Here is a 14,014-nt window from a genome sequence, read left to right on the forward strand (position 1 = left end):
ATAAACCCAATCAGCTGTTTATTTAATTAGCCATGGTTAAATGAATGTATAATTAAGTTGTTTAGAGACAAATTTCCCAAACACATGGTGGCATTTGGGCCAGTAACAACTGGAATAATTTGTTTAACAAAATAGCCTTTATGTTTGATACAGTAAAGTTCAAATAGGACTTCTTAAGAATCCGTCTTAGGTCAAGTTGATTTTCTCTGTAGCCTTGCTACAGGCAAACCAAGACTAGGATGTGCGGTAAATGATTTACTATGATAAAAGGTCAGAGGAGTGCAGTACAGAAGTTAACACGGAAGACTCTAAATTCTTTTGTGTGTAGCAGGCCCAATGGATTGTTTACTCCAAGAAAGCAAGAAGATTCTTGTATTATGTGCACTGGGATTCTTACTGTTCACAAGCCTGGCAATTGCATGTGAGAAACATTTATTGCCTGGAGTTGCCAGTTGGTTGCCTGGAGGAACTGCAGCATACTTCAGTGATTTTATTGTTGTTGTTGTTGGTGGTTTCCAGAGGTAGAGTTATACAGGTAGTCCTCGACTTAACAATAGTTCATTTAGTGATGGTTCAAAGTTACAACATCACTGAAAAATGTGACATGATCATTTTTCATAGATACAACCTTTGTAGCATTCCCATGATCATGTGATCAAAATTCGGATGCTTGGCAACTGGTTCATATTTGTGACCTTTGCTGTATCCCAGGGTTGTGTGATCTCCTTTTCCAATCTTCTGACAAGCAAAGACAATGGGGAAGCCAGATTCACTTAATAGCCAGGTTACTAACTTATCAAGCACAATGATTCACTTAACAACTGTGGCAAGAAAAGATGTAAAATAGGAAAAAAATTCACTTCACAAATGTCTCACTTAACAACAGAAATTTTGGGCTCAATTGTGGTCATAAGTCGAGGACTACCTATATATATATATATATATATATATATATATATATATATATATATATATATATATATATATATATTATATATATATAAAATTTGCTAATTGTGTTCATGGACTTAGTGAAGCATCATTTCATCTGTGCTTGGCAGTTTTGGTTATCGTTGAACCTAGTTCTCCAGCAGCAGGACGCATTGTTGTCCTGTCTAAAACGCCACCAAGAAAATTAAAGGGCAAAGGGAGGAAAATGACTGCAGGAGTAACCAGTGAAACAAAAAGTGGTGATTAAAAGCAGCATGTCTTTTGTTGCATTACAATGGAATATGGGAGCTATAGCAGGGAATTGAAGGAAGAAAAGAATGAGGCAATTATGCTTGGGGTTTCTTTTTATGGGAAACCATTCTGAGTATTATAGGCCCTTCATTAAAGCTGACCAATATTTTTCAAGCTTCCATACAATCCTGAAGATGATGCTCCTTTCAGAATTGCACTTATTTGAATGGGGGGAATCTTAAAGAAATATATGCTGGCTTTTGAATAGGAGAGAGATGTGGTGTTCGCATGATCCCTAAAACACTTTTTTCATATCGTTTTTGTGGTTCTTAATCCAGCTGTTCCCTTTATTGCCAGAGATCAGATTGAAAAGCACAAAACTATATTAAACTTAGAGCAGCTTTTAGCTAACGTTTCTGCTCTAGAGAATAGACAACACTTAGAACCAGTGTTATCTCTATGCCTTTTTGTTCCTCCTGCAAATTATAACTTTAATTAGAAATTGGAGAAGAATCTTATTTGCCTCTCTAGCAAGAATAAATTCCATGTCCAAAAATGAGTGACTGTAGACTAGGTATGTCTGAGCCTGTCTGGCTAGAAAAGTTGGCTAAGAGGCTAGTGGTAACAATAGCCAACAGGACTGGGCAGGTTCATAGCAGACTAGGCTATTAGTAGGTAGGAATTTTGATGGCTGCTTATTAAATGAGGAGAGAGAGGTGGTCTGAGTGATCACTTCTCTCCCTTCATTACTTTCTATCTCTCAGAGTCTGATAGAACAGATATTCTTCATGTCCCATCCATTAAGCAATGTTCTCTGATGAGCAGGGTCTACTCTATGACAATTCACTACAGCCCACTCACCACACTAACTTGCTGTGACCAACTCTGTGCAGGAAAATTTGCTGTGGCCAACTTGCTATGGGACAAGTCACTGCAAGGCAAGACTTATGCTAATATATCAGAGAAGTGGTGGAATAGAATAATTAAATAAAGGATGCAAAAGGAGGGACATAATGAAATGTGAATGACAAAAATTAAAATATTTTTAATTTATTTTAAATAATTAATTTGAATTGTGTAATTGTCCCACGGTGAGTTGTCCTACAGCGAGTTGGTCGTGGTGAGTTGGCTGGGGCGAGTTGTCCCATTCTGTTGTAAACATGCCTTCGCTGTTACAATACCTCATCTATGAAGTAGGTCTTTGATATTCAAAGTACTCCTTTGAAAACCCTCTTGTCCTCCCAGTCATCAGCATCATGCCTTAAATGCTATTTGCTGGGAACCAATAAAGGAAGATACCACACACTAGTCCAGACAAACAAGTTTCCCAATTGAAAACAAATTGACCACTATATTAATTAGAATGCTGGACTTAGAGGATGTTTTTACGTCATCTGAAGTATTGGAATATTGGAATGTTCATCTTCTGAATAAACACATCAGAATTATATCTGTTTCCAAGCAGTATCAAAACATGCTGACTATATTATTTTTTTCTTTAAAATCTGTTAAGGTTTTTTAAAAGCAGTTCGTTAGCAATAATTTCAAATATTGTGTTCACTTAGTTTGCCATTTGGGTAGTAGACTAGGCACAAATTCTATTTTTCGTTTGTGCCTCTCCAGTATAACTTTGTATTCAATTTCTACCATTAATTCAGTCTTGAGGGGGAAAACCAATAGTGGTTAGGGGGGGAAATAACAACCAGAGTGTGGGAAATAATCTCTACGTAAGACCAAGAGGCAGAACATCAAGGCTTCCATCAACTAGAATTGTTGAATGGGCAAGGGCTATGAACAAAATAATACATTTTATATTACATTCACTTTTCATTGCCTTCAGTCAACAAGCTATATTATCCAGGATTGACAGTTTTCCCCCCAATAGGAACTCCCTGCAAATAAAGAGAAAAAGGAACAGCCAAGTGAATTATGTATCTGTAAATGAATTATCAAGTAAACAGTCAATAGAGGAAAAATTGGCGTACTCAGCCCTGGCATAATGTGGTAAATCATGCTACACAAATTACCTTCCTAGTGCAACCCAATATTATTTTGAATAAAACCTTTCAGGAAACTTAAAGATCTAGAATTCTGTGATATTCCTTGGCAACATTGGTCTCGCTGTCATAACTTGATGCAATAGTAATTTATCAGTTTCCATTATTAATGGCTTTAGTTTTTCATTGCACTGATGTATGAAGGCCTCATTGTAGTCTCCATGGTGATTTTGTACAATTGTATCATTGTACAAAATTAGTTGCCAACATGCAGTGACATTTTTCCACAAAATAAATAATGAAATAGGAATAACATTTGAAAAAATATTTTATACACACACATACATTCAGTGATAGACACAATTTGCTAAATGGGCTAATTCTCATGGCATTTCCTATTCTTTTGAATGTGTGGCAAAGAGTTCAGTCATATAAATATAAAATAGACTCAGCAGATTATTTCATTACTGCCAGTAATTTATTACTGAGCGCCCTCATAGAAGATGATATGTCTTTCCCCTTTTAACCATCTGTGAATTGTTCTGAACAAAAATATGGATTATGACATTTCAAGGACTCAGAAATTTATTCAAGTAAGGGGAAGAAAAATGTTCTAGCTTAAGACTAAACCCTTATTTATTTAGAATTTAAGATCCCATTGCAGAGATTAGTTATTTCTTTACACAGAGGTTCTCAAACTGTAGTTGTTGACCGGAGTCCCAAGCAAATTAAAGAGGGGGCTGCACTATCTTTTAAAATTTTGCTTCAGGCATGGGATTCAGGCTTGGATTGTAAGCGGTGCTAAATTTACAAACCAGTTGTCCACCTCTTACATTTCTTAATAGTGCTGCAAGACTTCTCTGTGTTGAGGTCCTTAAATTACAGCATATAAATCTGAAAGGAATATTTTTATGCTGTCATGTTTATTTAGTTTAGAAAATGTTTACATTTAGGCATTGAAATCTGGTCTATTAAAAAAAAAAGGTTGGTAAGGTTTTTGTAATTTGATTTTATTGAAACCTAACACATTTGTGAATAAAAATGGGTTGACCCCATTGAGATGGGCCAGAGTCTCATTTCTACATACTGTAATACTTTTGATATCTGTTGATCATGTGGCAAACTATTGCCACATATTGACAATCCACTGGATGTCTTAAAACTAAGTACATGGCCCCAGCACCTCTGTGAAGGTGTTAGTGTTGTAATATATCTGTTGTCTGCAGACACACATGTGTTAATGAGAGTCAATGTTTTTCTTTGTTTTCCTTTCTAAAATTGTATCATTCTATTACTGTTTTCCCTTGAGGAAAAACTAGGAAAGTTTGAAAAAGCACCTTTGTGACAACCATGACCTGGATGACTGAGAATCTCCTTAGAAAACTGTATGCAATATATTTCTTGCCAAACCCTAGCCCAATGAAATAATATCTTTTATTCATGGGAAGGACAGTTCCTGTGCAACCATATATGATTTGTTGTGTTAGAGCGTCACATTATCCCAGAATTCAAAGAGACTACCACCTTTTTTAACAATAAGGCATATTAGAAGCAAATGAATTGTTAGATTTTCCCTATGGTACATTCAAATCATTAAAATGTATTTAGGGTGTATTGGACTCTCCAAGGAGTATATTTTAAAATATGGACATCAGATTTTCTATTTTGGAGGTGCAGTATAAAATGTTTGAGGATTCATTGACCCATATGATATGGTCATGGGATAAATTGATATCTTTTTGGAATAATGTTTTAATATGTATAAGCAAATTTATAGGAAACTCTCTAAATGTTAAGGACGTTAATATGAGATTGAACTATTTACCAAAACGTTGGAATTTGTTTATCAGGAATTATGGGTATATCACATGGGGGAGCTAGAAGAATCATATTGAGAAATTGGAAAAGTGATATTATTTAAAATGTTAAGCAATGTTTGTCAGAAATACATGATCTATATGGTTTGAAAAATGCAGTATTCCTTACTAATCAGAAGATGCTGTAATATTTGTTGTTAAGATAGATCTATTTTGTAATATATATTTATTAGAAGTCCAATGAATATTACAAATATTTATAAGGAATGTTTTTCTTTTTTCTCCTAATTTATCTGAAGTTGTATTTTTTTTAACTTTCTTTTGGTTCAGTCTCTATTTAAAATAGTAAAAGTTTAAAAAATGTTTTTATCCTGCATGTTAGAAATGTAAAAATAAACCTATGAAAATACAAGCAACTTCAGGGCATCCATCAGCTGATTGATTGATGTATCATCAAGTCATTTTGAGTCCTAGGCACCACATAGATAGATGTTCTCCATGACAATTTATCCCTAACCTGTTCTTTCAAGTTTCCCAAGGATGCACATGTTGCCTTTGTTCATCCACCTTACTCCTAGTCAACCTCTTCTCTTTCCTTCCAATTAGGAAAGAGTTAATTCAGCACAATTCTAGTGGTGTTCTTTTGCAGAAGAAATGAAAGAGGAACCAGAACCAGTCCCAAGTAAATAGGTGCATCAGAAGGCAAAGCCAGGAATAAGCAACCGCTTATCAGTTTGTCCAAGTCATACAGATCCTTAGTGCTACCTATAAAACAGACCTTTGCCTCTTCTGTTTTTCCAACTCCTATAGTAGTTGCATATAAAGAGCAACAACTTCCTTCTACCATGAAACGCTTTCTTTAACAAAATTATGCCTTCCTTGGAAACCATTGCATATGACCAATAATAGTGAAAACAGAAGTAGACCCAGGAAGACACAGAGGTTGATTAATCTAAACCACATAATTCCTTACATAAGCAAGAAAAGGGGCTCTCCAAACAATTAACAACATCTATATTCAACTGATAGAGTCAGAAATTGGGTCTTGAGTCTAAAGATTATAAAGATTATAAAGTGGTTTTTTGAGGTCCAGAGCAGATTTTTGGGATTGTTAAGGGGATTAGAATTGTTGGGCTCCATTAATCAGAAATAAATAAGCAGGGCATCCAGCCAACCATTGTGTTGTATGCCCACTAAATTGTGAGTTTATCATACTCTTCCAGAATATCATCATTTTCTTTCCCTCCTCTTTCAAAAGTACTGTTTACCAGGCTGCCAGACAGCCCTTCAGAGCAGCACCAGATTCTCTGCTTAGTCATATAAGCATTTACTTCAGCTGCATATTACCTTGAGTAGATCTACATGGGTTTGGGCAGATAAGCAAATCACTCCCAAACATCTATTTCTGCCAAAAAATCAAAATGGCCATTACTTTTAAAAAACAGCCCAGAATTGCTGAAAGAAAGGCTAAAAATGAGTGGACTTCAAATATAAATGTCTCTAATTTAAGCTGTAATTGGGAGAAAGCAGGTATCAAAAATGGGACCATGGCTCATCTACTCTTTAGAGGCCAAGAAAGCAAAGAATTGCACTATGTTTAATTTAATAATAAACACTTATAGAAAAAATCTATTGTTTTATACTAAGCATAATGGGAGCCCTCAAAGAGATACATAAGGCTTCCTCAATATCTGTAATTATTGAGTTTATAAGACCTGAACACCCTAATTTTACAAAAACAACACCCTGCATGGAATTGCCTCTTTAAAGGCACTATAATAATACTTAGGTTCTTGGTTAGGACTTGAAGTATTAGGTTTTAATAATAAGTCTTACATTTTATATAAAGCCTAATGACTAAATCATTACTTTATACTTATATTTTATTTATAAATATGTTCTCTTATTGCACAACTTCATCAGATATAGACATATTTATTTATGATATCAATTTGCCAATCTCAGAATTGAAGATATGGGTATAAGTAGATTACCTATCTGTTGACATCCAACACTGTCTCAGCAATTATCATTGTATTATTTTTATTTCTTTTATATGGTGTTTTTATATCCTTGTGAGATTCCTTGAGTATCCATGTGCGAGTAGGCGGAAATATAAATTTTCTAAATAAATCAATCAATTCAAACCATTGCAAGTATTTTTTAAGAAGTTCTCATTTCCAATCTGCTTTTCAGGAGCTGTTTTTGCTTTATATCTATGAGAATAATGGGAATGATAGTGTCAAAAATTAAGTTAAGGAAGTTGAGGATTGATGTTTGGAGAGGAAGGAGTGATTAGGGGGGGATTGCTTTTCTAAGAAAGTGAGGCAGACTTTTGAGTGATGAAAACAAGAGTTGGGCTTGTGATCCTGGAACAGTTATAAGGACTATTTTGTCTGTCCCATAACCTTTTTCAGGTTACTCAGTTCTACCAAAGTACGCACCAGCATGGCTTCATGGAATGGCAGCAACCCAGGAGACAGGAGAAGAACAGGAGAAAGGCGCAGATCAACTCAAGAAACATCAGGTAAACATGATTGCAGCTCTTCCATTGACTCTGATGACGAATAACCAGTTGGCAAGCTTCTTAAGTAGCATGGCAGTAGCAACAGCTTTTGCTAAGAATAAAGCTCTATCATATTTTAATGCTTTTTGTAGGAATTTATGTAGCAAGATCAGCTGAGATCAGAAGAACAAATAGATCATGGCATAGAGTACATCAAACACGCCTGCCAATGCCAGCTCAGAAGCACCAAGATTTAAGCAGAAGGTGGATTAATACATAGGAAGGGGAGCAACCCTTCACTTCTTGCAGTAAATTATCTCTGAATATACTAAGAGTTACAATCTTCACCTCCTGCTTCCAGTGTGCCCCATCCCAAACCTAAAATCTAACACCTAATATTGATACATGGGGAGGTTCAAATTTGGAGCAAGTTTGTTTAGGATTTTTGAATTCAGATTTTGAGCAGGCATGTTTAGGACTTTCTGTCTTTCTTTCTTTGAATTAATAGGTGTGTGGTGATTGCTTTTCCAATTATTTAATTCTCAAATTTAAAAAAAGCTACATCCAAACCTTTTGCTTAAGTGGAGAAAGCACTTTCCTCTCTCTTTTTGCTTCTTGTTTCTTACTCTGACAAGAAAAGTTGGCAGCAATGGAGGCCAAGAATTTGTTACATCTCTGGCTCCTGGTAGAGTTGGATTGACAACCCCACATACCCCATTATCCCTGTTACATGTCTCTTTGAAAGCCTTGGTCACAGAAAAGTCTTATCCATGTTTTCTGCCCGCCAGGTGACTGATAATAAACATCCCTATTATTTGGAGGGCGCCAAAGTCAAGCCTTTGCAAAGTGACTAACTGTATATATAATCAGTATTGCTTTTGTATCAAGGAGATAAAGGGGACTACTATATGAGTAATCATCAGGTAGAAATAATTCTTTGTGTTTTATTAGTGGCTGTCACTTTTGAACAATTTTTACTGGACATGATAAGCAGCTATAGGGGGCGGGGGTGGGGGTGGGGAATTCCATTGAGGTTTCATTCAGTTACCAGCATTTGATATATGGGAACCATAAAATGACATCTGCATCAACTCTTGATAATGTGGAGTTGTTGGTGTCATGGTAGGCATAATCTATGTGCAGTATTTTATGACTGTGCCCAAGAATTATTGGCACCTCTTTCTTTCCCAGAAAAAAATCATTATACTGCATTCTGATATGAAGGAGAAATGAATAAATATGTGGTATAATTTACTCATTTGACAAGCCTGCTTCCAAGGAGAGAGTTTCAAAATTATTATTGGTAGATTGTTGGAAGCTCAGTTACAATTTTGAATAATTTCTTCATCTTGGCAGTCATATTTCAACATCATCCACCCATAGATGCAATAGTCATTAGAAAAAATTGATCAATGTGTAAGCTCCGTCTTAAAATATGTCTCAGCAGGTAAATTTGTTTTCTGAGCATAGGGGACTTTTGTTCTTATTTGTGAATTACCAGGATATGAAACCTTTTAGATTGGGGCCAGGGTTCTGCTGTGTTAGACTCTGCAGACGATTCAAGTTACTTCCCGAAATAATTGTCAAATATTGTGCTAGGAGTGTTTTAACATCTCATTAAACTTGTTGTGGGTTCTTATTTCCTATCCCAGGAATGCAGTTGCCTAAGACTGTGCAAATATTAAATTTAAGTATAGCTTTGTCACTAACATACAAATAACACATGAGACATTATATTGTTCAGAATCAAGTCCAGGGTTACTTTGGATTATAATTTTACAAATTTCTATCTTAGAAGAAAACTTAGTATGCTGCTATTATATATTCATTAATACATTAAACCACTTAGGACTGGCATTTGTATTCATCCCACCTATAGGCAGCTTCTTAAATTATGTGGCAGGTTATAGGCTATTTGGATCAACTTTCCCATCCATATATCTTGTGTGCAGATTTAACAGAAAAAAATTGCTATGTACTCAATGCAAATCTCTTAAAACCGTGGAATTTTTAAGAAACTGTAGATAAAGTGCTTGCTATTAGCCTCAATCACATGGGGATAATAATCTTAACTGGATACCTTCTGTATAGATTAGCTGCAGTAAAATGTTAGTTACTAGGGTACTTGGCTCTTATGTCACTGCATAGCCTTGAGATATGAGTTCTGCAGTATCATTTTGTATGCATTAATGCATAGAGTATGTCTTCATTGCCACCCCTTCATTGGCATCATCTGAATCTTCACAGTATATGACAGACAGACAGGCATCAATTTTATTTTAGTCATTGACCAATAAAAATACGTTTGGCAAAAACAACGCAAAATTAACCCCTAACATCAATGACTACTAGCAACGATTTGTGAGCGAAGGCCCGAAGGTGCTTTTTCATTGTTTTTCCTTACATTTCCATAGTTTTGCTCCATTATGGGTAAGCTTTGCTCCAAATGTCTATGGAGATTCTCAGTCATCCAGGTCATAGTTGTCCCAAAGGTGCTTTTTCAAAAGTCCTTTCAAAAGCAAAATGTCTTCAAGGAAAAACAAAATCCAGTTGCCTTTTGACAAAGCACTTGTGGGACAACCATGACTTGGATGACTGTAAATCTCCATAGACATTTGGAAGCGAAGTTTACACATAATGGAGCATTTTTTTTTACTTTTAGAGAGATTTATCCTGGATACCCAACACATACTGCAAATAAAAATTATCAGAGGGTGCCTGAAATATAGATGAAAAAGAGGAAATCATCTGGCCACAAATATGTACTAAAGAACACACCTGCTCAATGTATGATTATGAATAATTCCTAATCAATGAATGATAGTGGTGTTTTCAGTGACTTTGGGATCACATTGGCTTATTTACTGAATTTTAAAAAGCAAATACACAGAATTAGTGCAAAATTAAAATAATTGTTGAGATATTTGAGCATTGAGATCAAAATTAAAAATATATATATGAATATGCCCTTTTTATTCTGAAAATTTTGAATATTTAACTTCGTTTAAACAACTTGGATGACTCTCTTTGATCTGTTGGAAAAATAATTTTCCTTCCAAGATTGCCCCCTATTACCGTGTTTCTCACAAAATAAAGTCAGGCCTTATTTTTTTTTTGAACCCCGAAAAAACAGCTAGGATGTCTTTTGGGGGGTGAATTAATCTCCCCGGTGCACTAGCACCGTCTCCAACAACAGCATCTGAGTCACTCCCGTTTTTCCCCCGTCCCTGTAACAACAGGAAAAAAAAAGATTTTGAGGTACCTGGGAGCGCCGCGCGCTGCGTTTTGGTTTAATCCCGAGCGGCTGGGTGGGCATGAGAAGAGCCGAGCAAGCGTCTCTGCTGCTGCTACCCTTGGTGCTCCAGCCTTGGGCTCTGCAAGTTTGCAAAAGTCCTGGTGCGCAGCCCGTTCCTGCATTCCAAGCGCCCAGGCCGAGCTGCAGCTGTCCCTCTCTCATCAGCGCCATCTCCAACAACAGCGGCAGTAGCGGCGGGAACCGTGGAAGCATTTCAGCCGCTTCTTGGGTGGGGGAGCCATCTCCATAACTTCCACGGTTCCCGCTGCTGCTGCTGCTGTTATTGGAGACGGCACCTCAAAATGTTTTTTTTTCCTGTTGTTCCGGGGATGGGGGAAAAATGGGAGCGACTCAGATGCTGTTGTTGGAGACTGGCGAGAGAGGCGCCAGCACCGGTGGGAACCATGGAAGCTACGGAGGCCTGAGAAGCGGCTGAAACACTGCCGGACATCCATGCCGACACCGCCCACCTGCTGACCCGGGTAAGGGAGGGGTAAGGGAGCCCTCCGTGCTCCACTACGATTGGCTGTTAGGAGCGGCTGATGGCAAGGCGTAGCTACCCGCGGGGCACTTCTAATGGCAAGTCCCCCCCCACCTCCCCCCCCCATTTTGTATGTTTTAAACTAGGCCTAAATTTGGGGAAGGGGCTTAATTTCATTTTATGCCTAGAAAACATGCTGGGTCTTCCTATGGGGGGGCATATTGTTGGAGAAACACGGTAGTTATACATTCCAATGCACCTAATACCAATATACTTTATACTTTAATCTTTGTATAAACAATTGTGATTTTGTGTCCTTAAATATCCTGGACTCCAGCTAGAGTCACTTGGTTGAGTTGGGCAGCTTTAGAAATTGAATGAATGAATGAATGAATGAATGAATGAATGAATATCTAGCATATTTAACTTACATAGCCTTGTTCCAAAGCAGACTTAATTATATGATATGGAGAAAAATACATTGCATGATCAGGATTTTTAGATAATGTCACATAATTTGCTCTAGCACTCTAATTCAGTTATTGTTTTTTATCCTTTAAAGTTTTACAGGTGGAAAAACAAATGACTAATTATAAAATGTAAATATACAAAAGTTTGTTAGCAATGTGCGATATTTTACAAAACTAGAGAAGTAATTCTGGTACAAATTAGGAATCATTTCATTATATTCCAGCAATCACATTTCTTTACTGTTTGTGCTACAATAACCATATCCTCCTTTAAATCCTGCTGTATGAGCTAACATTGACTTCCTGCACATGAGATACTTATTTATCACTCCTCTTATTATTCATCACTGTTTCCTTATGAGACAACATTTTGTAGTTTAAGGAGATTAATGCAAGAAAGACTATCAAGGAGGAAACGACCAGTTTTATTTGAAATTTGTTAGTGAATTACAGTAGAACAATTTCAAATGGCCGTATGAGACAAGAAGAATAGGCTATTAATATTCAAACTTGAAAGCCTATTTAAAAGCATGTTTAAAAAGACCATTATATAATGCCATAAACATAGTGTGGTTCAAAATGGCATGGAGCTGTGTTTTTCTCTTTTTCTGAAAGTTACATCTTTCTCTGTTCTGGATTAAAATCCTTTAAAGATGAGGAGGGAGATGCATTTTTGTGGGTTTTTTACTCACTGCCTTTAGGGCTGCTGGTGGCATGATGCTGGTAGAATGATGTCACCTAAGGAGGAGGAGGAGGATGAAATGTTTAGCTTTTCAGGCAAGTTAAGTAAAATAACAAAATCTGTGCTGTCAGGTTTCTCTTTGGGTTGTGGGAGGTGAAGGGTCTTAAGGCAACGCAAAACGGTGTGGACAATAATAGGCTGCCTGATTTTTTGGTAATCAAAGTTCTGTTAACGTGTCTAATAATACCTGACCCAAATGCAATTTTGCAGTTTTTTTTAAGAGACAGTTCACTTTACATTTTAAATCTCCTGCAAGTTTTTTTTTAAGCAGGAAGCTGGTATAATGTTCTTTTGCTTATTTTCCTATTTGCTTATTTTTCAGGATTCATTTACAGTACTGTGCTAAGACATGGTAGAAATAGAGACTGTATTCTTAGTAAGCTAGGTTGCAGGGGGGAAAGATTTCTTTTAATTGTTTGCTTGTAACTTGTGGGTGATTTTGCAATGCTTCAGTGAGAATATGAGTCAGTTACTTGCTTTTACTTTGTGAGGCTGTTCTCCTTTCCCAAACCTGTGCTGATTGGGTGCAAGACACTGATTTCTTCTGATTTTTCAGCCATATCAGGGGCCTCCATTGTACCTCATTTTAATTAGCCTTCCAATGAAAGTTAGGCTCTTGAAAATAATTAAGTGGCTTCTTTAAATGAAAGATGAAAAACGTTCCCAAATAAGTCCAATCTTCATGCTATAATATAGATACTGTATAAATATATGATTAGTTGGAGGAGGGCTGTAAATAGCTTGGAAAGGTCAATAGCGTGGAAAGCCAGCAAGGGGTTCAACGACATAGTACAAAAAATGTTAACCGCATGACGGCTTTCTTGAGTATAATTTTTTTATTCACAATACTAGCTTTATTTTGCCTTTCATAATACAAATCCCACCAAGGTGATTTATTTAAAAATATCAAAAATCTCATATAGCAAAAGGAAGTAATGTTTTTGTAAAGACGAAAAGAGAATTGGGGATTTTTTCCCCTAATGGCTGTTGGTAATAGTGCTGTCATGTTGCAGGGGAAAGGAGAAAAGAATCTAATTGGAGAAGGTTTGATAAGGGGGCACAGAATATTTCATAAGATTGCAGATTGGTTGGTTAAAAAAAACCTCATGCCTAACCGGAAACTAAAGAACATGGCTCTGCACTAACCACAAAACCTCATTCAATGTTGTAGGTTATAGCTATTACCCTTTGCAGCCCTTTGAAAATTAATGTTTCATTTTAACCTGCAGTGGCCATACATGACACAAACATTTGACGAGATGTCTTAACTGCGTTTAGTAAAAAGATACTAATCCTAAACCAACCTAGAAGCTGAATATCAAATGTGCAGCCCAAACATTGTAGACGATAATCCACCCTGGCCACAGTTCAGCAATACTAATATGTACAGAATTACCAATATGTACAGAATTATGGCATCAACTTGCTTCTGACTTTAAATGACTTTTGGAATGATAGTAAGTATATGGTGAAGTATGAAGTACATAGCATGGCAGGAGCATACAGGACCTACACAAAACTTCG

At 36.5% G+C, this 14,014-nt stretch overlaps 2 protein-coding genes across 4 annotated transcripts in view; one reads left to right on the plus strand and one right to left on the minus strand.

Annotated features, from left to right (window-relative positions):
* LOC113447773 (uncharacterized) overlaps positions 1–10,987 on the minus strand; it is a 35,731-nt gene extending 24,744 nt beyond the window's left edge. Inside the window, exon 1 of the mRNA XM_026718149.2 lies at positions 10,765–10,987. Coding sequence (XP_026573934.2) covers positions 10,765–10,919 — 155 coding nt within the window. The 5' untranslated portion in view covers positions 10,920–10,987. The remainder of the gene's footprint in view (positions 1–10,764) is intronic.
* BAK1 (BCL2 antagonist/killer 1) overlaps positions 1–14,014 on the plus strand; it is a 28,555-nt gene that overhangs the window by 2,466 nt on the left and 12,075 nt on the right. For all 3 annotated transcript variants that reach the window (XM_026716916.2, XM_087929610.1, XM_026716915.2), the window contains exon 2: positions 7,414–7,523. In XM_026716916.2, coding sequence (XP_026572701.2) covers positions 7,445–7,523 — 79 coding nt within the window. In that variant the 5' untranslated portion in view covers positions 7,414–7,444. The remainder of the gene's footprint in view (positions 1–7,413; positions 7,524–14,014) is intronic.

The sequence above is a fragment of the Pseudonaja textilis genome, chromosome 3, assembly GCF_049901715.1.
Source record: "Pseudonaja textilis isolate UNSWEBS1 chromosome 3, rPseTex1.2, whole genome shotgun sequence".
NCBI lineage: Eukaryota > Metazoa > Chordata > Lepidosauria > Squamata > Elapidae > Pseudonaja > Pseudonaja textilis.